General features: G+C 48.9%; 1 protein-coding gene across 2 annotated transcripts in view; it reads left to right on the top strand.

The window, feature by feature from the left end:
* ULK4 (unc-51 like kinase 4) overlaps positions 1-23,367 on the top strand; it is a 2,742,936-nt gene that overhangs the window by 536,239 nt on the left and 2,183,330 nt on the right. For both annotated transcript variants that reach the window (XM_069648276.1, XM_069648275.1), the window contains exon 16: positions 15,903-15,949. In XM_069648276.1, coding sequence (XP_069504377.1) covers positions 15,903-15,949 — 47 coding nt within the window. The remainder of the gene's footprint in view (positions 1-15,902; positions 15,950-23,367) is intronic.

Below are 23,367 nucleotides of genomic sequence, written 5' to 3'. Positions count from 1 at the left end.
TCTACTAGGTATCGGGAGTTCCAGTCCTCCACTGAGTTCAAGGCCCCTGGGATATACTCTGCTTTGACTGTAATCTTCTTCTGTAGGCAGTCGTGCCAGAAATCCTTAGCCAATTCTGCTAACGTCCTGGACCTGGTACCTCCCAGCTTGTTTATATACCTTACTGCAGATTTATTGTCCATCTTCAGAAGGATGCTGCAGTGCGCTTTGTCTCTGGTAAACGCTTTTACTGCGAAAGACCCCGCTAGTAATTCTAGACAATTGATATGTAGTTTGAATTCTTCTTTTGACCATTTTCCGCCTGTTTCTATGTCGCCGCATCGCGCTGCCCAGCCGGACCTGCTGGAGTCTGACTCTATAACTAACCCTGGTATGTCTCCGAAGATGGCGCGGCCGTTCCAGGCTTCCATATTGTGGAGCCACCAGGTGAGTTCTGATTTGCTTTCTTCGTCTAGGGGAACTAGTCGATGGTATCTCCAGCCTTTCCTTCGGTACTTGATCTTCAGCCTCTGAAGAGCTCGATAATGTAACGGGCCGGGAAATATTGCTTTTATGGATGCTGCTAAAAGTCCTACTATCCTGGCTAGATAACGAAGAGAGATCAGCGGTTTCTTGAGTGCTGTTCTCAGATCTTTCTTGATAGCTTTCATTTTTTGAGTTGGTAACTCCAAGGTAGCTTTCTTCGTATCTATAGTGAAACCCAAGAACTCTAGCCGATTGGTCGGCGTAAGCTCTGATTTGTCTTTGTTCACTAGGAATCCTAGGCTGGAAATTAGCTCTATCACCCATTGAATCTGCTTCTGTAAGCGCTCTTTGTTTTCGGCCATAAATAGGATGTCGTCCAGGTAGACAATCATCCGACACCCTTGTTCCTGAAGTGCTGTCGCGATGGGCCTCATAAGCTTGGTGAATGCCCATGGTGCTGACGCTAGACCGAACGTTAGGCATCTGAATTGTCAGAGTTCGTCTCTCCACCTGAATATTGGAAAGGGTCGACAGTGGGATGCTATCGGAACTGTGAGGTAAGCGTCTTTCAGATCTAGGCGCGCGAGCCAATTCCCCTTTCTGAGCAAGTCTCCTAGAAGATGGATTCCCTCCAGCCTGAAGTGCTTGTACACTAACCAGCTGTTGAGGTCTTTCAGATTGATTACTGGACAAACTTTGTCCTTGCGATGGACTAGGAACATATTGCTCAGGAAGGATTGACCGCTCCCTGTAGCCCTCTCTATCGCGTTTTTGCATGCAAGATCCTGGATCTCTGCGTCTAATAAATCTTCGGCCTTTGTCATTTGAATTCTGAGGGGGGCGATCTTGCACCGGATGATCTAGGAACTCTAGAAAGAAGCCTTGCATGGTCTGAATGACCCATGCATCTGACGATAGATCGCGCCAGTTGTGCAAATAAAGCATTGTCCTGCCCCCCACAGAAGGATAGGTCGATGCGCTTTCTCTCACCTGTGTTATTGTTCTGGTGTCGGTAATATCCGCGTCCCCGAGAACCTCGTCCTCTGTTCGGGAAAAAGGCGTCTTGTTGTCGGGTCTCCCAATACTGGGCTCTGGGGCCTTGTGATCTTCTGTTATTGAATCGGCCGGTCGAGCGGCCTCTATATCGACCGGCCCCTGAAAAAACTCTCCCCGGGAATACCTTCCTAATGGAGGCTTGCGCTTCCTCCAGCGCTGTGTATGTCCTGACAAATCTGTTCATCTCTTTCACAAATGTGTCTCCGAACAGGAGCCCTTGGGCGCTTTCCCCGGCTTCATAAGACGCCAGGTCTCCTAGTTTGTTATCAATCTTCAGTAAAGTCGATCTGCGTCGCTATGAAGATATTGCGCAGTTTGCGTTGCCCAGCGTGCAGACTGCTCTTTGCGCCCATCCTGCTAATATAAGTGGGTCGACTGGCTCCCCAGTGTCTTTAGCCCTCTCGGCTAAATCCATTATGTTCGGTATGGGTCCAGCTAGGTCTAACAGTTTATCCTGGCACGTCTTCCATGCCCTATCCATGCCTTTTCTGGTGTCCTTCCCTGCCTTCGTTATGAAGGTTAGCATTTTTGTGTCGAGCTCGGGTGTATCTGCTACTTTCCCTGTCAGCTCTGGTCTCGGACACTCAGCTTTAAGTCTGAATCTAATATCTTTCTCCATAGGTTTTCTCATTTTCTGGGACATATACAGGGCTACTCTTGGTGATGGGGTCCAGTCCGTTGATCTGGGGTGCCTTATTGTGTCCGGTTCAAACATGTCTGACATGTCTTCTTCATCCAGAGGGGCCTCCACACTGCTGGCTTTAGGCTCGCTTGTACTCTTCTGCGAGACTACGCTCACTTCGCTTATGCTCTGATCATCATCCTCTCCCCTTTCCTGATCCGAATGCTCTGAGGATGATGAGGTATCCCCTATATTTGTCGCCCCTGGGGCAGGGTGTACGAGATTGGGCAAGGCTGTCTTTGTAAGAAAGGCGATTTTTAGCCTATTCAAAGCATCAGCCACCTCTAGGGACTTATCCTTCCCTGTAGCTGAGCCCAGGGGAGTAGAAGAGCGTTTCATCTTCCGGGCCACTTTCTTACCCTTCGCACCTTGTCTCAGAGGCTCTTGTGTGGAAGTTCCCTCACCCGGATCATCGAGCGTGCCAGCTCTCTTGCCCAGTATTTCTTCCAGGACCAATAGCCTGTCTTGTAGAGGCTTGACTCCTAGTGCTACGGCTTGAACCAATGAGTCGCCTAGCACTTTCTTGAAGCTATAGGAGAGGTCTAGATCTTCTCCTATGTATTCCACCTCTTGCTCTGGTTCTCTGTCACTCCCCTCGCTCCAAGCCTTGTTATCCATGCTGTATGCCATGGTCTTATGTGTGCCTCACAGAGGATAGCTATCAGGTTGAGAACTGTAGCACTTCTTTTGTTGCTGGCAACAGAAAAAGATATTTTCGTTTTCTTTTTTTTTTTTTGTGAAATGTTCTATTTCCCTTGAATGCCTCTGATGTGCGCAGGCGACCCACTAACAAATTAACGAGTTTCGCACGTTCGGGAGCAAAGAACAGGAGCGTAGAATTGCTGTTGGCTTTCTCTGTGTGAGAACAAAACTCTGTGAGAGGAATACAGTAATGCGCATGCACGCGCTTCCCTTGTTTCTAAAGGGAGTGGGGCTTACCACGTACTACGCATTGCCCGCAATACTCTTTATCTCCGTCGGTGTTCGTTCGCGGCTGACTGGCCGAGCCCTAAAGTGAGTGAAATCACTCACGGGCTCGACAGTCAGCCGTCCTGAAAGTCCAACTTGTCCGCGAAATGAACGCATGCGTTTCGAACTCGAATGCTAATACGCTTTCGCTAATGGTACGCACGCGCTATACAAATATATAAACCTAATGTTTTGACAATTTAATATCATAAAAACACAGCATAGCAAGGTACTGCTAGAATTGGTGTCACTTATCTGTGGTGCAGCAAAAAAGAAGAGGAAGGGACCCAGAGAGGTAGTGACTTATAGTAGAAGGGATTGCCTGACTGGACAGTGAGAGAGAGGCTATTGGGCTACCATATTGAAGAGCCTCATGGGGGATGTAGTTTAGCCGCGTTAAAGCTATGATGTTTCATTTTTTTCTGTTTATACGAGTTACAAAAAATAAAATAAAAAAAACATACATTGAAACAAAAGAAAGATTTAAAAAGCTGTGGTTAGCAGTAATTAAAGAAGTTGAGCATAATGCTCGCCTCCGGTCTTGTCATAGATTTGAAGTGGAAGGTATGTGAATACAAAGAATGAAAAAAAAACATACAAAATAATAAATGTCAATATTACTAGTAATTTAAACTCATGGAGAAAAGGGCATGCGCAGAGATGCCTGCTTGCCTGGTTATCCCTAATGCATGTTAATATGGGAAAACTAGGTTTACCGAACCACTGAGCAGTTATGAAGATATAAAATGGGGGGATTTCAGTTGGTTAAATAGTAAGATGAAGAACGAAAAGTGGGGGTACATGTCCCTCACTTTAGTTAAAAAAACCTTTGTCCAGACCTAAAAGAGTTCCTAAGGGGAAGATGATAAAATGGGTGTGTCAGTACGAGGAACCTGTATGTCTTCCTTTACACCTACTAGTTAAGTTTATGGCAAAAGTAATATCATAAGAGTTTGACAATGAATAAAAAATGGCCTTTCTGAGAGAGCATTTTTGTATGACACAAATTATGTCAAACAGACTGTTGTATTCATCCGACCAGAATGGTACAGTGATCATCCTAACAATTAGTATGGAAGGTATTTGTTCAGATCTAATCATGGCCGTAAGAGGAAGATGTAAAAATGTGTGTGTAAGAAGGAGGAACTCAAATGTCTCCAAAAGACCTTGTAGCTGAGCCTAAAACAGAAATAGTGTCATTTGAGAGTTTGACAATGAAAACAAATGCCTTTCAAAGAAAGCATTTTTGTGTGACACCATTTTTGTCTAACAGAATGTAGTGTTCATGCTAACAGAATGGAGTGATCATACTGACAGTTAGTGTGGATGGTATAATGTATTGTAAGTGTTGCCCATGGTTTTTCTAATTGCAATGTCCCCGGAGGAGGGGTGGGAGGGGGGGTGTCTATCTACAGTATCGTGTGGGGGATAATATTTAAAATTGTTAACAGGGAGTTACATTTACATTCTCTTTCGTGTTGAGAGTCCACCTCATTTAGGCACAGAGCTCGGGCTATCTGTCTCAAGTGAGTTCACATTCTAATCATCTATCACTCATATTTACATATTTAACATGTACCCATATCAAAGTTTGTGTCAATGGTGTTGGACAGGAGAGATTAGCTGCCTCATCAAGAGTGCACATGATTACGAAATGATTTACGTGTATAGGTTATTAGAATGAATGTGATTGGTACTAATTATAGACTTAGCAGTTTTTTGTTGGAATTTTTCTGTAGGAAAGTTTTGATCACACGCCCCTGATGAACCGTTTACTCGAAATGTATTGTAATATATGAACAATGAACACCTGAATTCATGAACAATAGAATGGTCACTGGAATTACTTGTTGGATTAACTTTGTCGCACTGACATACTGTAGAATGCTTTGTAAATTGGTAAAAGCATCTTAGCAGAAATCATTGTTAAATTTAAAGCAGCTTTTTAAGTCCCTTATTGGGAACCTTGTGCCACCTCTCATAAAAATGTGTCTCTGTGTTTGCCATAGACAGTGTGCAGGAGACGGGAGTTCCCTAATAGGGAACCTTTCTGTTTTCTTTGTTATATACACAACCTATATGCCAAGGTTGTTTGTTTCTCCCCCGCACCTTGAAATACATTACACTTCATTGTAATCCTGCAATTCAATGTATTTGTATTGAACAATACTTAGGGTCAATTTAGAAAAGGAGTGCTTAGTGTTAAGAGTTTTCAGCCTTGAGATGCCCTCATGTGCTGGCCAGTTGAAGGTGTATTCCCTCTCCCATGGGCGGAGGAAACGCCATGTCTCTATCAGCAAGAGTTCCCTCAAAAGCATTGTCATGGCGTAATAGTAACTTCTGTCAGTGCTAGTTGGGGCTAAAGGTTTGTCCATCGTTGGGTCAATTACAGAGTTGAAATCCCCTCCCAGTATCACTTCGCACTCCATGAAGTTTGCTAGTGTCTCATTTAATCCCTCCAAGAATGCTGCTTGTTTCTCATTTGGGTCGTATACCACCCCCAGTGTACCTTTATGGTCTTGCAGGTTTCCTTTGATTAGGACATATCAAAGATGCCTTGGGCATCCCGTAGCACTTCTGTTATCCGTAGTGGAATCCCTTTGCTGACCAGAATGGATACTCCCTTTTTCTTAAGGTCACTTGTCACACAATACGCCTTTGGGAACCCTCTGGTAAGGAGTCTCTTTTCGTCCTGTTTTAGTAGCTGGGTTTTCTGCAGAAAGACTATGTTTGCCTCTAAGGCAGAGAGCCTTTGTAGCACTGCTTTTCAATTTATTGGCGACTCAGGCACGTTATTTCATGAGCTGCCATCATGGGTCATCTGCTGCCATGGTTTTCTTGCCCAGCCTAGTTGGGGGCCCAAATGCATTTCTCAGGAGAGCTTTTTTTGGGTCATATTGTTTGAGCAGACATAGTTGTGTGGAACCAGCAACACATTTTTTTTTAACAAAAGGTAAAACCCCAAGCAAACTAGTGTCTCTATATCGCAACTCTTGACACGAGCCGTGAGAGACCAACTTTTTGTCATTTGTAATGACTCTAGTTTGGGTGCCATTCCCCCGTGGCTATCCCCTCCCCCCTGTGGTGCCTCTCTTTTATGGTATGTGTGAGTGTCTTCTTACCCATCTGGAAGGCATGGTGATTGAGTTGTAGGCTTGATAGGCTTGGGTGTTCCAGGGACAGTTGATCTGTGCTTCCGACCATCCAATGACAGACACACGCCCCATGGCTATTCCCCTTCTCCAGCAAGTGCATTTCCATGAAATCTTCTCTGGTGAGCGTGGATGGAGTGCTGGTAAGCCCAGGGGGTGGCAAGTGAATGTCCGCCTGTGTTTCTTTGGCCCTTTACTTTTCTTTTTCCCGGTTCTGTATGCCCAGCAGTGATTTTATGTCTCCTGTTCCTCCCTTTGGTTTGGCTCCCCCTTTTGACATCCTTTCTTTGGCAGGCCTTATGTACTGTCCTTGGGGTAGCCCCAACCTTGTTATAGATGGTGGTGTCGTGGAGTAGGCTCTCCGTCTGTTGCCCAATGCTGCTGGTAGCCTGCAGCGTGAGGAGCTGTTCTGGTGGACCTGGTGGCTGACTGTGGGGAGAGGGCCTTAGCCCTTGTCCCTACGGGTCTTTTGTTTCCTCCCACCCACTTCCACCAGTGCCATTCGGTACTCAGGGGGGTTCTTCTGGTTCTTCGGGCCAGTCCGTACTCCATTCCTTGTTCCCCACCGGCTGGGTTCTGCTGGGCTTCCTCTCTGAGTTGGTTGGGGTTGAGTTCAGCAAGTTAATAGCCCTGTCGGCCCGCGCTGGTTCCCGGTCCGTTCTCTGTGTGTCATACACTGCCAGAGTCTCTCTCGAAGCCAGTCCTGGAAGTTTCTGGTCCCTCTGTGCCCCTCGCCGTGCTTGCTGCTGTGTTCCCTCGGGACGTCGTTGAACGCCGGTCCTCGCCACACACTTGGGCTTTCTCCCGCCCTGTGATGGTGGCTTTGCCGGCTACGTGTTGAGCCTTTGATTGCAGTATGTTTGTTCGCTCTGCTACAGCTGCAGTGCACGGTGTTCGCCGTGGACCATCTGTCCTGCTGGGCCTCTTCCCTTCCTGGACCTGTTTCTCTGCAGTTCCTTGCCTGAAAACGCCTGTCTTCAGGCTGGTGGTTCTCGCTGCCTTCCACTGCACTATACTGGTATTTTCTTTATGATGCGTTTAGTTCTTACACATCACGCCACCATTAATCTCTCCCGGGTGGTGAGGGAGATGACGGCTTAGGCAGCCATTTCTTCTGCGCCCCGTAGTGGTCTCCCTCCTCATGAATTCTCAGCTAAGATAAGTCAGTCGTCTACAGTTTACCAAACCACACACAAATCCAGAAGAAAGGCCATTAAGCAGTGCATAGCGTTGAAGCCCAAATCCATCACCAGATAATCTAATAAGCAATTTCGAGTGCCAATGGTAGTGACATTTATTTCCACACAGATGTGCAGAAATGGAGAGGGAAATTGTAGTAGCCTGACACCAAAATTGTGGCTCCTGAACACAGTAACCTCAGGGTTTACACAATTTGCCTTTTAAAGAAGAGTCAGTATGATATATTTAGTTGGTTACATTAACAATGAACGACTTCTTAATGGAACATCCTCTGACATTCGAGGGAATGTCTTTACACACCATTCTCAGCCCTTGCAAATTCTTTAAAATCCCACTCGACCTGTAGGGCGAGTTCCTTAATTTACATACTTGACCTAAGAAATTCACTCGCCCCATGGTAACGGCTGACAAAATATTGACCTCTAGTTTCTATAAAACGTTGCTCATCACCAAAAGCACACTATATATTCGGTGCAATGCTGCCACCCAAAGGCTAGCCATGCCCAGTTAAACCTTTATTTGCCATTTACTGCAAACAAAGATTGTTTTCAGTAAATGTCCCAAAACAATTTAAACATCCCCATACTCGCCAGCAAGGTTGAATACCCTGCAAATGGTACTCACCCTTCAATTATTCGCTTGGCCAATTTGAGCGGGCTAGTAGATTTTTCAGGCCCAGATTCTAGAACATTTTCTGCTTGGCCTACCCACTTTACACAGACCACTGCGTCCAGGGGGTCTTTCCATTACACGTAACAAGACCTGATCATGCACCTAGCGCTCATGCGACTCCTATTCTGGTTCTCAGGTAGCTACTCGTAGCTTCATGTTCATTTGATGGCATGGAGCGTGCCGTTGGGGCATAACTGTTTCTCTGACAGAGGCTTACATCGTACTTGCATCACCTTCTGGCCTTTTTATGTGTGGCAGCCAATCAAATTTCTTGCTGCTCCACATCTACTAACATGGCTGCGGTCACCACGTCATCTTCCAGTTATGGCTCGGTTTTGCTATGTCTTTGACTCATGTATGTCTGTGACGCATGAGAGATAAAATACTATGATTTAGACAGTGGACAACAGCCAATAACTCACAAAGATCTATAATACAAGAGTGTTACTACCCAAACAAAATGTTGTACAAGTAATAGTTTTAAAGTCCACTTACTGCTTAGGTTTAAAGAGAACCAAACTTTCTTTTCCTCTATGCCTTTGCACATAAGAGAGGCTGACGTTTTAATAGAGCTGCTCCTGTAATCCATTCTGCATGCTCACCAGAGACATTGCTACACTCGTAAACCATCACAATCTGTGCTGATTCTACCCCTTCAGTTATTACATCTGTGTTTCCATGACCAGGATTTCAAGTATTGTCCCGCTTGCAGCACATGTGTATGTCCTTCTAAATGCACTTTGGTACTAACTTTCCATCTGTATGTATGAAGACCCTGAAAACTACTTAAATCACTTTGCAGCATTAAATGCTGTGTTGATGCTTCTGGCCCAATCCTTCCCCTGCAGTCAAGTCATGTCTCAAGCCTGCTCATGTCCGGTAGCTCGCCACTGCCATGTCCAGGAGCCATACCACTGCTTTCCAAAAGTGTCTGACTGAATTGCCCAAAAGGTAACATTTTTTAGCATTTTCTTTGCAAATGGTTGCATGTCAAAGTATCGGCATGCTAAAGTGTGCCAGATTTTCTCTGTGCTGCCTTTCCATCGGAGGTCCCATTAAGCCTCTGTGCCCCTTTTTCTGCACCCCATATGCCCAGAAGCATCCGACCAAACGTCCGTTTCCGATTTCTCTCTATTTCACCTGGGCTCCCTGCGTCACAACTAGATTTCCTCCCATCCCCATTACACCTCCTCCTCCACCGCAGCATCCAGTTCCTGGAGCACCCCTGCTGCTTCCTATCCTACAACCATTGTGCGTTCTTCCTTTGCTCCTGATTATCAGCAATGGATGCTATAGCAATGTGCTACCAGTCATAGAATAAATGTCATGAACAGAGAGGCAGAGGTGCCCTGATGGCCTGCTGCTTCCTATTACTTCTGATACAAATTCTGAGCTGAAGGCTCGCAATCTTTTCCCCCCAAAAATTAAGATCTGCCAATAAAAATGACATAAGAATGAGGGGCAAATTCTGGATGATTAATAACTTAAAACTGAACCGTTCACCCACCCCATTATAATGGAAATCCAGACAAATAATTAAGATCCTTATTTAAAAAAAATATATGTACACGTACAATGATTACCAAACAATTTCAAAATATGGTTTTACCAAATCATTCTATACAATGTATGTACTCCTACGTCCCGTCCCCTTTTCTCCATACTGTAGGGGCGTCCCTCGCTAGGGCCGGAAGACGGAACCTTTTTCACCAGATAAAATGTTCTTCCCTTTTAAATTTAGAGGCTCACGGGGGCGCTGCCCTGACTCTGCCCACCGGCGCAACTCCCCAGTCCTCTTTTCTGTGTTGACGGGAACGGACCGCTTCCACCAGCGCTCCTGGGTTTGACTTCGGCCTTGTAATTCCACACGCTTTTTCCCAGATACTATCTTCTGTCTTTAATCAGGTACTCGGTCCTCTGGCACCACGCTCCTCCCCGGCGCATGTCGACGTCCTTGGGCATCAGCAGGTGTACAGCCTGTAAGGGATTCTTCCCCACGTCCGAACCCCAAGCACTTTGCCTCCGCTGCCTTAACCCCGACCATGGCTGGGACAGCTGTACCGCGTGCAACGCGCTTTCCCCGCACAATCTGAAGAACAGGTTAGCTTGGTGGAGGGAGCTCTTCGAACGATCACGTCCAGAGGACTTGACGTCAGACACAAGTCATGGCCCAAGGTAGGGCCTGCCTTTTCATCAGCACCGAGCCTGAGGAACCGTCCAGGTTCTAACACCAGCACAGGTACTGATACTCTGTCACCAACCAGCCGCCAGGCCGAGGGGTCACTGGATCCTACCGATGAGGTCACCTACTACCGGACAAATGAGGGGGCGCCTGTACGCAGCACTTCCAGCGACACAGCCGAGGGCAGGATGCTTACCAGGCCCCGGCCTGAGGTGCAGGGTAGGCCTCAAGCTCCATCGTTAAGAGTTCTGGAGGAGGCTGGGCCCAACGCAGCAAGCACCACGAGACAGGCACGTGGCAGGCATCCCGACAAGATGGCCACCGTGCCAGACAAGATGGGCGCTCGTCCAACGCCACCACCCTTCACGGAGCAGGTGGAAGAACGAGGTGGGACTGGTCTTCACCAGGTATGTGGCCTACTGTATATCCTTCAACATCGCAGGGAAGATACACCCAGCAGAGAGGGCAGAGTACACCCAGGCCTCAGCAGCCTTTGGGTCCCGCTCTTCCTCCCAGGTCACCTAGCGCCCCACCGGCCTGTGAGGACAGGTTTTTTGAGAAATTCCTCATGCTTATGCGATCCCCGCGGATGGGAGCCATCCTTGGGGATGCGATCAAGGACATGCTGCCTCTGCACCCTCTGCCAGCTCCCGCAGTCAACCCACCTGTGACTCTGGCTCCTCAGGCCCCAGCACAGCCCCAGCTGCCCGCTCCAGAAACCACAGTGGCGGCACCTGTACCCCCGGTTCCCCAGACAGCTCCACTCCAGCCTCAGGCTCCAGGCAGCACACCTCAGCCCTCGGCACCCAGTACTCCTCCACCCGCTCCAGACCAGCAGGACACCTTGGTGGACACGGATGAGGAGGACCACCCCGACACTCCATCATCGGCCAAGGAATTCCATGACCGGCTCGCAGGCTTAGCCGAGTACTTGGGCCTTCACTACCGGAGGTCGAACAGCCGGAGGCGGGAGTCCTAGCGGAGGTCCTCACTCTACAGCCCGCGGCTAGAAAAGGGATTCCGATGCAAAAGGACATTGTAGCCTTAGCCTAGAAGGGGTGCCTTAAACTTCAATCGGCGCAGCCCATGAACCGGCCTCTCAACGCCAAGTACAGGCAGCTGGAGAGGGATACACTCTTGCTCGCGGCGCACCCTCAACCACACTCCTCAGTGATTGCTGCGGCCTCTATCTACTCGAAGCCGCAGTCTTCGGCCAGCTCGTCCTCGGCGCCGCTAGGCAAGGAGGAGAAGATCTTGGAGGCGTATGGCAAGAAGGTGTATTCCAACGCCTCGCGGCACTTCTAATGCAGATGCCATGCTCGCAGCCATTAACCAGAGGCTCTGGCGGGAAATAGCCGACTTCCTTCCGGAACTTCCGGTGCAGAGTCAGGCACGTTTCAAGGCGGGGCTGGCAGAAGCAAAGATGGTGGCTCAAGACATCATAGAGTCCACAGTGGCGCATATAGACACCTCAGGCCGTGTCATCTGCATCACCACGGACATGAGAAGGACTGCCTGGCTATGGGCTACCAAATTCAACCCGGACGTCCAGGAACGCATATTGGACCTTCCATTCGAGGGTAGTGACCTCTTTTATTCCACCACCGATGAGGAGCTTGATAAGAACAACAGTTCCCAGACTGCAAAATCCTTATCTATTCTCACAAAGTCCATGCGGGTCGGGCCTTCAGCAGGTTCCGAGGCTTCCAGGAACGACAGTCCAGGCAGTCGGACCAGTCTCCTAGTCAACACCGCCGCAAACAGCACAAGGTGGGGAATAAAGGCTTCTTTCAGTCCCCCTCCTCAACCCCAGCCTCAGAGGGAAAAAAGGCACGACACTCGCCTCCGGATCCACGTGTGTCCGGTGGGGGGCAGGCTCCACGCTTAGCATTGGTGCACAAGGTTTGCGGATCCCTGGATCCTGTCAGTAGTGTCCACGGGCTACCGCCTACCGGCCCCTCCCTCCCCTCCTTCCTCTCCACCACTCGCACAGATTGGGACAACTCTATTGGCAGAGATTCACTCACTTATCCAGAGTCAAGCAGTGGAATAGGTCCCAGCCTCCCAGCGGGGCATGGGCTTCTACTCCAGAATTTTCACCATACACAAGAAGATCCAGGCTGGCATGAGTTGTGTTGGACCTATCAACCCTGAACCTTTCCCTCCTGCTTCAAAAGTTCAAGATGGTTACCCCAGCACTTATTGCAGAGACACTGTGCAAGGGACATTGGATGTACTCGCTGGATCTGAAGGACGCTTATTTACACAACCCGATTTGGCAGCCCCATCGGTCCTTCCTGAGGTTCAGGATCATGGGCTTCCGCTTCCAATACAAGGTTTTACCATGTGCCCTCAATTCAGCCCCCAGGGTCTTTACCAGGGTTATGAATGCAGTGGCGGCCCTTCTCCGAGCTCAAGGGCACCATGTTTATTTGTATCTAGACGACTGGCTCGTCAGGGCGAGATCCCTGGATGCGGTCCAGCACACCTCCTCCGCCCTCATTAATGCACTACATGAATTGGGATTTTCCATTTATCTCAAGAAGTCACAGCTGGAGCCAACTCAGAGTCTACTTTTCCTGGGCCTCATGTGGGATACGAACTCTGAGAGAGTCTTTCCCTCCAAGGACAAGATAATTGCAATCAAGAGGGCCCGACACATTTTCTTAACAGAGAGGAGACATCCACATAGTGGTACCAGCACCTCCTGGGTATCATGGCGGCGTGTCCTCTGGCAGTACCTTACACAATGCTAAAAATGAGGAGATTACAGCTGCACTTAGCAGTCTCCCCAAGCGGAACTTGTCAGCATTCCGCCTTTACTCCACCAGGACCTTGCCTGGTGGAGCACGGCCTGCAACTTGAGGATAGGCAGGCTCTCTGTCAACCAGCACCGCAGGTTAGAGTTTGGTCTCTTCGAAGCAAGAGGCTCATATCAACTGGCTAGAGCTGGAGGCCATCTGACTGGCTCTCAAGGCCTTCCTGCCCCTCATCAGTGGCAAGACTGTCCTCGTACAAATGGACAACCCCACCAGCATGTATTATATCAACAAGCAGGGTGGCACCAGGTCCCCTCCTCTATGCACCCTGGTGGTCAGCATCTGGGATTGGTCCCTGGCAAACGACACTCACTTGACAGCGATCCACCTCCCGGGGGAGTTGAACCTGAAGGCAGACAGGCTCAGCAAGCTGGTTGCGGACGATTACAAATGGCAATTGAACGATCAGGTCCTTCAGGTGATCTTCAACAGATGAGATCATCCTCAGTTGGACCTCTTCGCCACCTGGTACAACAGGAAGTGCCCTCAGTTCCCATCCTGGCAAAGACGGGGTCTAGGCTCTCTGGGCGATGCATTACAGATACAGTGGAACAGCATGAACTCCTATGCCTTCCCTCCCACTCCACTGGTACACAGGGTGATCTGCAAGATAAGGGTGTCCCGGCATCTCAGTATCATTCCGATAGTCCCATGGTGGCCGGCGAAGCCATGGTTTTTGGAGCTACTCAGCCTCGCGGATCAACTTATGATGCACCTTCCACTGGGCCCAGCTCATCTACTGCTGCAGCAGGGGGGCATGGTCGTCCATCCCGCCCCGCAGAAGTTAGCCCTCGCAGCATGGTTCCTGAACAGGTCACATTGAAGCATCTACGCCTCTCCCGGGCTAACCTTGACATCATTCAGGGTGCTAGGTGCGATGCTACTAGGAGCCAGTACAAAAGCAAGTGCACTAGGTTTTGCCACTGGGCGGGGTCTAAGGAGGTCGATCCTCTGACTTGCACATTGGACAATGTGCTATCTTTTTCGGCACACTCAGGGGTGCATATAGACACATGCTGCATCTATCTGGCGGCCATCGGAGCCTACCGGAACTCAGAGGAGGATGTTGTCTCATCTGCCAATCCGGTGGTTAAAAGACATCTGACGGCCTCACCAGGCTCTACCTGCTCATCAAGAAGCCACACCCTGTGTGGGACCTCAACATAGTGGTGGGCGTCTTGGCATATAAACCCTTTGAGCCAATGGTGTCCACGGACATCAGGCTAGTCACCATTAAGACAGCTCTCTTGGTGAGTCTTACGTCTGCACATCGTGTCAGTGAAATCTAAGCTCTGGTGGCTTCTGAGCCATACACTACCTTTCATTGGGACAAGGTGGTCCTCCGACTGCATCCCGCATTCTTGCCTAAAGTAGTCTCTGTGCTCCACCTAAATGAGGAGATCGTACTCTCGACTTTCTTTGCAGACCCCAAGGACGATGATCAGAAGCTTCTGCACTGTCTAGATGTTAGGCGAGCGCTAAAGTTCTATCTGGACAGAACCAAGAGCTTCTGCAAATCTCAGGCTCTATTTATCACCTTCGGTGGGTCAAGGCCAGGATATCAGGCATCCAAGGCTTCCATAGCTAGGTGGATGGTTTTGGCCATTCAGGAGGCCCATGAGGGGCAGCACAAACCGCTTCTGGCAAATATGCATGCCTAACGCTGTGAAAGGCAAGGCCACGGCGGCTGCGTTCCAGAGACGCGTCCCGTGTCAGGTCATCAGCAGGGCAGCCACATGGGCCACTCCCTCTGCTTTTTGCAAGCACTACTGTTTGGATGCCGGCTCCAGGTCAGACTCTGCATTCGGCAAGGTAGTGTTAAGGAACTTGTTTTCTTAAGGAGGGTCACCTCTCCACCCTGGGGCTACATTCAGTTGCAATTGCCTATACAGTATGGAGGAAAGGGGACGAGATGTAGGAATAATTATAAGTTACTCGCCGAAGCGACTAACTTACTCCTAATCCATAGTCTCCTTTCCTCCATACGTCCCACCATCCTCCACCCTAATAAAATTGGTGTCACTAGGCAATGATAATATTGTCGATGCGTCAATGGGGACTGAGGAATGGCGCTGGTGGGTGGGGTCAGGGGAGTGCATGCTTCCAGGGCCGCGCCTCTAAATCTAAAGGGGAAGATGGTGTTTTCTGGTGAAAAAGGTTCCATCACCCATCCCTAGCGAGGGACGCCCATGCAATATGGAGGAAAGGGGACTATGGACTAGGAGTACGTTGGTCACTACGGTGAGTAATTTATAATTTTTTTGCAACGCAGTGGTAAATGTCACATGGAGGGATATTCTGTTTTAGAGCTGTTGCAATCCGATTAATAGCCTGACTCCAGGGTGCCATTAAAAGGTCCTCCCTGTGGGGGATACACTCCCTACTTTGGTGGCTAAGGACATGTGTACCCAGTTATTTCTGTAGTGACCAAGGTTCAGGTTAGAGGTTTTACAAGTTTAAGTTACATGTTGACACAATGGGAGCTGAAAACCAATGATTGGAAAATAAGTAGGTATTAAAATGATAGAAAAGATGGGCTGCCAGTTCTAATGGTACATTTATTTTGACACGTGAAGTGTTTATATATTTATTCCTCACAAATGAAAAGGTTTTTCTAAATGATATTAACTATATACAGTTTTATTTAGAGGCAACAGGATTTAATGAAATATTTTTTTTCTTCCATTTGTTCTTTTCTATCCTAGTTTCCTTTGCTAACTCAGCAGTTGCGTGCAGCTCCAAACTGGGACATGTAAGTATTACACAGAAAGTAATGTACATTTATGATATTACACATTATTCTTGCTGCTTGTAAGACAACACATGCTGCTTTTTAGTTTACAAACCGGCCTTTTTTCTGGCACAAGCAAATGGAGGGATATTTAGGTTCGCCAACGGCTAGAGGGGGAAATGTTATTACTATCATGCTTAATACTTGAATTAAAGTCGAACCAGTTCTTCCTGTCTCGTTTAGAGGTAGCAGTTTATCTGTCATTTATTTTGTATGAGATGTCGTCTCCCACTTAACTGAGAGACTTCAAAATGATAACATCTGTTCTTTTGAGACTTCATTTGAACAAATAAGATGTCATAATTAAACAAAGGATTACTAAGGCACCGTTAGCTTTGGATGTTGCTTCTAAAATTGCCTGGCCCCAGTATGGTAAGGACAACCTGGAATTAGACGGCTAGGGTAATTGTTACCTGGACACTGGCGGGACTATCAATCTGTTAGTGCTGACGAAATATTGTGGGCGAGTCTAATGCTAGAGAATGACGTAACTCAGCTATTTGTATTGGTTGTATTTAATTTGTTGGGGAGTCCGTTTTAAGCATGTCTGTTATTAATGATTCCATTAATTGATCTATTTTTATTGATTTTATACTGATTCTGTTTTAGCATAATGGAATTGGGAATATTTTGATTGTAAGATGAGGATGTATATGTTGACATTAGTATTTTTGATGTCTGTTTATTAGCAATGCCAACAAACCAAATGGAAAAAACTCCCCCAAGGCCCCCAACCTGAACTTCACCGCAACTGAGGCGCCTGTTGCCTTAACACTGTGTAAACCGTACACGGACCAACGGTTTCAACCATGTGCGGAGAGTCGTTTAGGACCGCTAATCCACAACAGAGCGCATCTCCAGGCACTCAATAGCACAGAGGCCCCAATCGCTGGAAGTACATTGTAAGTAGAGTGTGGACCCATCGCCCTAAATACTCAATGCCCATCGGCTGGGCACAATGTCATCACTCTACCCCTGTCTCAGGAGCGTCGCCAGAGCCCTCCGGCGTTGTCAGCTCCTGTGGGTGCCCCGGGACAGAAGATGGTGGTGGTGGGTGCCGCTTTGTCTGGCGCTGAGCCTGCCTCTGTGGTGCGGAGTCCAAGATGGGCTGGACCTTAGACTGAAACCAGTCCCACACTTCCCAGTGGTTTTTTTAAAAGTTGTACCTTCGCCCCGTGGTACACTTTCACTTGAGAAGGGAAAAAGAGGGTGTACTTAATGCTGCAGGAGAGGAGCTTCCTTTTAATGGAGTCAAATGGCTGCCATGCCCGCTGCACCTCCCTGGTATAATCTGCAAAAATCTGATTTGGGAATCATTGTACGTGATCGGTCCGTAGCCCTTGCCATGTGCATCAGAGTATCTCTGTCCCTGTAGTTCAACAGTCTGGTGATTACGATACGTGGTTGGGCACCTGGTGTGGGTCTGCCTATAGGTATTCGGTGGTCTCTTTAAATTGAAAAGAAATTGGAAAGCTTCTTCAGCGCCATAAGATCATAGTCATTGCTCCAGGAAAAGTTCCATTCTGTGCTCCTCCGCCTTCTCCGGAAACCCCAGCATATGGAGGTTGTTTCGCCTTGGCGTCCCCTCACTGTCTTCCGCCCTGTTCTCCAGGGACAAAAGCTTTTGGGTGGCTGACACCATTTACCTCTCAATCGTTTTGACGACGACCTAAGTGTCCGATATCCGCTGTTCAGCTTCCCCCACTCTCGAGGATAGCTGGCGAAGTTTCTGATGCTGCAAGGAAACTTCAGATGCCAACCCATCAATCTTTTCCTCCATGGAGGATCGGGACACGGCAATGGGCCCCATAATACCTTGGAGTGAAAGGGGAGCTCCTGAATCGTGGCCCAGACCACAGGCACACGAGGGGTTGGGGGGTAAGGGAGAGGGGCGATGTTTTCTTGCCTTTAACTTTGACCATTGTTCCCTGCTTAATGACCCACTGGGTTTCTGATTGGCACAAGCCCCCTGCTACCACAGCCCTGTCAGGCTCCACTTGGTCACAGCACGCTTTTGTACCCAGCTGGGGGCTGCCCCAGTTGACGCTGCTAGTTCCGGGCCCAGTTTCAGCCCAAGGAGTCCACTCTTTCACGCTCCTGCTCTTGTACCAATCCGGGCAGCACCTCTCCCAGAAGGCCCACTTGCCCCTTGAGGGCTCTGCACCATCAAGCCACTGCCGCAGGATGAGCCCAGTCCAGAAAGATGGGGGTGGAGGGGCCCCAGGGAGAGCCAGCGAGCGCTGCAATCTCGAGCCGCAGACCTCCACCAATAGCTTACGGCAGGGCAGTAGGGCACCTTGATCTTGCAGGCCACCAGCGGTGCTGTCAGGCAGGCCTCACGGAGCTCCCGCTGCCGGGCTCTCCGACACCCACATCCCACACAACAGGCGAGTCTGCAGTAGTCAGCTGCCAAGTACCACCAGCGTGCCCTCCGCTGCCAGCCTGCCCTGCAGCTGTTCCTGGCTGATGTACCAACTGGCGTGACGCAGAGTCCCTGCGGCACCCATGCAAGGTGGCGCCTGCACCTATGCACCTACAAGAAGCTCTTCGATCCGGTGCTTCCTGACACCATTTCTCACCAGAAAAGCAGCGGCGTGAACCAGAGGCTCTCCGCTGCCCGGATAGCCAGCCAATGAGCAAATGTATGGACTTCCAAGCAGGATATTGAGACAGGATAGTGGCGGCCTCATGGAGCACCGGTGGCTCACATCCGCATTCTTCAGCTGCTCAGCAGCATCCCCTACTTTATATCTTTTTGTTAACCTATATACACAGCCTCTTCCTACGGATTCACAATTTATGATTCATCTGTTTCTCTTTCAACTGGCAGAGCCTAGCTTTCTTTTCCTTGTCCATTTGTGTTGCTGCTATATCTTGCAACCGCAAAGTCTCCATGTACATTTTGCTGTCATGGTGTATTGGGCATACTTGGGCTCTGCAGATAAGAGGGTGCAATTGCTACTTAATAATATTTTCTTGTTTTCCTACTGGGTCTCTTCGTTCTCTGCTCTTTGGTTATAATTCTATGTATGGTTTCTTCAAAGCGAACACTTTCCCAGTATATATCTCCCTGGTATTCTTGTATCACATCTTTCAACATTGTGATAGTTTACCTCTGTGTATAATAAATTGCGTTACAGTTTGAATTTGCACTGTATTTATTTGTAAGGTAATTTCTGATGCTTGTGAATCTGTTTAAAATCTCATGCTCTGCATATAGTCCGACATCTAGTGGTAAATCGCGGAGTATTGCATCTTTCTTTTGATGATCGAAAAAAGGGGATGTCGACATGGGCGTGACTGTAACACTATCCATAAAATGACGTGTTGTGTACCCAAAATCCTTCACGCGTCGAGGTCCCACCAGATTGTTTTTTTTTCATCTATCTAGTCGGTAGCACATGCAGAACTTGGATAGAGTTTACATTGCTTTATCAACCCTAAAGTGGTCCGCACTTAATTTTCTCAACGGCTGCTTCAACGGCTCCTCGACGACTAATCTTGCTGACGGTCCTTCTACCGACGACTCAGCGACTGATTTCCTTGCGGCCTTGGCCCTCCAGCCCGGCCTCACAGTAGGGAGAGTGGGGCCCTGTTTATTGGTGACTTTCACTCGAGAATGCCTCTTCTTTGCCCTTCCTCTTCGTCTTCCATCATTCTGGCTGCCGTTTCTCTCTGCTATGGAGTGAACACCCTTTCAATTCTGCCCGTCTTGCAACAGCAAATTTCCCTGATAAGATACCCATCGCCAGTGCAATTGTGTGCCTCCCTCATGTCCACGACGAGCAGTGTTGCACGGCCTGTTTTTTGGCCCAAAACCTTAAATGACAGGCGCACTAAGCGGTGGGTGGCCTACACGATGCAGGCCAAGAGACACTCCCCCACGGCACTGTCGCCTCGGACGAGGAGTCTGTCGGCAGCCACGGCTCCAATTTGGAAGCGGTAGACTTAACAGTGGAACCTACGTGTTCTCACGTGTCTGTCCCAGCCCCGACAAGCATGCCATCCGCAGTGCGATGGGGAGATCATACCCCGGGGACAAGGGCACACATTCTACACCTAAACCTAAACACAGAGCCCCTACACTTTCCTCGATGGATCTGCTGAAAAAGCCTTTGATGCCTGCAGGCCCGTCAAAGTTCGATGGGGCCTACTGAACCTCGTGGTTCAGCGCCCTCTGCACAACCCGCCATTGCGGCCTGCACACGTCATTAAGCCGTCTTCAGCTCCCATGAAATCTTCGGCCCTCGATGCGGTAGTGTCGAAAGGTGTCCGGTCAAAGGATCGAATACAAAGGGTCGAATGGTCAAAGGATCGACAACAAAGGATCGCATTTTTTTTTAAATTATATATTTTTTGGGGGGTTTTCGTTTAGTGAAAAAAGTGTTTTTTATCACAAAAACAGAGGTTGGGGGTGTGGGGACCCCCCCAAAAAAATGTCAAAACAAAAATAAAGAATTTGATCCTTTGGTTTTCGGTCCTTTGGTGTCGATCCTTTGACCATTCGACCCTTTGGTTGTCGATCCTTTGACCTACAACCGCGTCGAAAGATGCACCCAAACTGGCCCATTCATCTAAAACGCTCCTGAAGCTCTGGGAGATGCTCTGTAAAGCCTGATTACATGGTTCTGACCCTAAATAGGCCTCCCCTTTACCCAAGGGGTATTCCCCAGTCTCTCCCCCTCTCTCTTAGGCCCTGCACCAAGATCCTGTCCCAACTGACCGGCATGTCTGACCTTGTTCTTCTCTGAATGACCCTTCCAGGTCCAACTTGGGTCCTTCCTTTCCTCTATCTCACTCTCTACCTGTGGTGTTCCCCAGGGGTCTAACCTCTCTCCTTGGCTTTTCAACCAATACCTGGCACCTCTCGCCCACCACATTGCCTCTCTCTGCTCCAACTTTCAGTGCTAGGCACCTCTGACACCTCTTCTCCTTCTCTCATCTCTGACTGTTTGTCTGCTATGTTTGTCTACGATCTCTGCCTTAATGCCAGTAAATCAGAGATTCTGATTTTCCTAATTTATTTGAAACATATATTTTGTTAAGGTGTAAATTAATTTTTGCTACCAAAAACAAATAAAAAAAATAATAATAAAAAAAAAAAGATTCTCCTCATCGACACACCTGCACCCTCCTTTCCTGTCACTCTCTGGCCGGCCTCCCTTGGCCCTCTTCCTGGTCCCACCTGTGAGGCTAAGAACCTCTGGGTCATCTTCGACTCCACACACTCTTTTTCTCTGACGTCTCTAAGAAGTCAAACTAGCAACTGCACCTCCTCAGAGGTATTCTTCCTTTCCTCTCCTTCCCCCAGAAGCTCACTGTCTCTAGAGCAGAAGGGATTGGTGTGTGTCAGGTGACCCAGTAGCAATATGTGGCGCTTCTTTTTGCAGCACATCTTGTTCTGCTCCAGTAATGTCTGTTGGCGGGTTTTCTTGTGAGCCGATGTCCAGGAGAGAATCTCGCCTCAGAGAACCGCTTGTATGCTTCCCACAGTGTTGCTGGGTTAGACACTGACCCTATGTTCAGCTCAAAATATGTGGTTGTAGTCTTTTGGATGTGTTCATTGAGGTCTGGGAAGCTGACATAGTAGCTATTTAGGCGCCACAGATGGGGGGGGGGAGGGGTCTATCTGTAGTGAGTTCCATCAAGAGGGGAGAGTGATCTGAGATGCCACGCGGGAGTAGAGTCATACCAATTGCTCTATGTGCGTCTGTTGCAGTGAGGAAAAAGTTGTCCAGCCTTGAGGGGGAGGCGTGTACACCAGAGTGGTAGGAGTACCCACGTTCCTCCGGATGTAGATCTGGCCATATGTCCTTCAGCCCAAACGCAGAGGTGAAGGTGGCAAGTTTGGTGTTGGTTCTAGGATTTCTCCCCCGCAGATGTGTGCGGTCCACCCCTACGTCCATAACTTCATTGAAATCCCCTCCCATCACCCAGATGTCTGCTGTGTGGTTAGTGATTATAGGAGTGATGTCTCAAATCAGCTTGGCAATGAGTGAAGGTGCCTGCCAGGTGTGTTTCCGTGAGGAGCACAATATCAGGTGTATGTCCGTTTAGAAATTGCGTGACTAGGTGTTGTTTGATCCCACTGCCTAAGCCGTTGACATTCCATGTCAGGAATCTCAGGGTTTTGACATTGTTCCTAGCCATTGCTGTATCGGGTATGCAGAGTGCAGGTGTGTATACAGCTGTATCTAGAGAGTGGTCAGTGCATGGGACTTGGGTTGGTGGGATGCACACACATGGCATATGCATGTTTTGACTGGTGGATCTGCGAACAAAAACATTACCCAACTTTCCTTACCCCTCTCTCTATACTCCATCCCAACCTGAAGCATCTGTCGCCGAAACTTAACGATAGATGAAACTGTTAACTATCCAACAATCGAGTAAGAGACACACAAACTAGCTGTTTACAGATCCCAGAAGCACGCCTTAGTGCAGCAGCACTGGAATGAGGGTGGGGGGTTTTCCTCTGGGCCGCTCATTCTCCTGTAGTCCCCTTTCCAGAATGTCAGTCTGTTCCCCCAGTTGACCAACCTCCTGCCTCATTTACCCTATTGCTGTATTGAGCTCTGTTCTCATCAGCTGGAACTGCTCTTGGAAGGTCTTGGCCAACGTCTCATGGAAAAAGGAGCATCTCGCCTTTGAGGTCCTGCTTTGTTATTGGGGTGATGTCTTCCCCCTCCTCCACGTCTCTGTGATCTTTTGTCCGTTCCATTCCCCCTTTGGTCACCTGGTCCCTTGGTTCCATCGCCGGCCACATGGTTGTGTGTGAGGGTGCCCTGGGTATCTCCAGCCAGTGGCCTCCCTTCCGAGTTCTGCCTTTTGTCTTGGTCGTCATTGGGAAATGTGGGGCGTGTGCTGTAGGTCGGTCTTAGTCTTTGGAGGGGAGTGGGCCTGGTGTTTACGTGGGGATCGCGCTTGGCTAGCTTGTCTCACCCTTTCCTTCTCCACCCTTCAGTGGACCCCCTCTTCTTCAGTGATTCCTTTCTTCCCTTCAGTGGCTTGTTGTGTCATGATGCCTACCTCCAAGGAGCCAGGTCCGACCCATAAACCCCAGAGGCAGGCATCATTTCCCCCAGGGAAGTGCCAGCGGGCCCAAGCTGGGGCCCTTTGGACACAGTCCTGGCGCCTTAGGCGCCAGGCTCATGTTGAACCCCTGTCCTGGCGCCTTAGGTGCCAGGCTCATAAAGCTAGACATGTGTTCAAGTGTTTTAAGGTGCACTTACCTGATGCAGACCATGCTGCTACATCCAGGCCCTCTTGAGGCCTGAATGGAACTACTTTACCTGTGGAACTACTTTCCCCTGGGTGTGGTCGGGGAAGGGTACATACCTGATCGGTGGAAGGAGACATACCTGGAACTTCTTCCAAAG

The sequence above is a fragment of the Ambystoma mexicanum genome, chromosome 2q (assembly GCF_040938575.1).
Source record: "Ambystoma mexicanum isolate Mex_15411 chromosome 2q, UKY_AmexF1_1, whole genome shotgun sequence".
Lineage (NCBI taxonomy): Eukaryota > Metazoa > Chordata > Amphibia > Caudata > Ambystomatidae > Ambystoma > Ambystoma mexicanum.
This window is presented reverse-complemented; position numbering and strand designations above follow the sequence as displayed.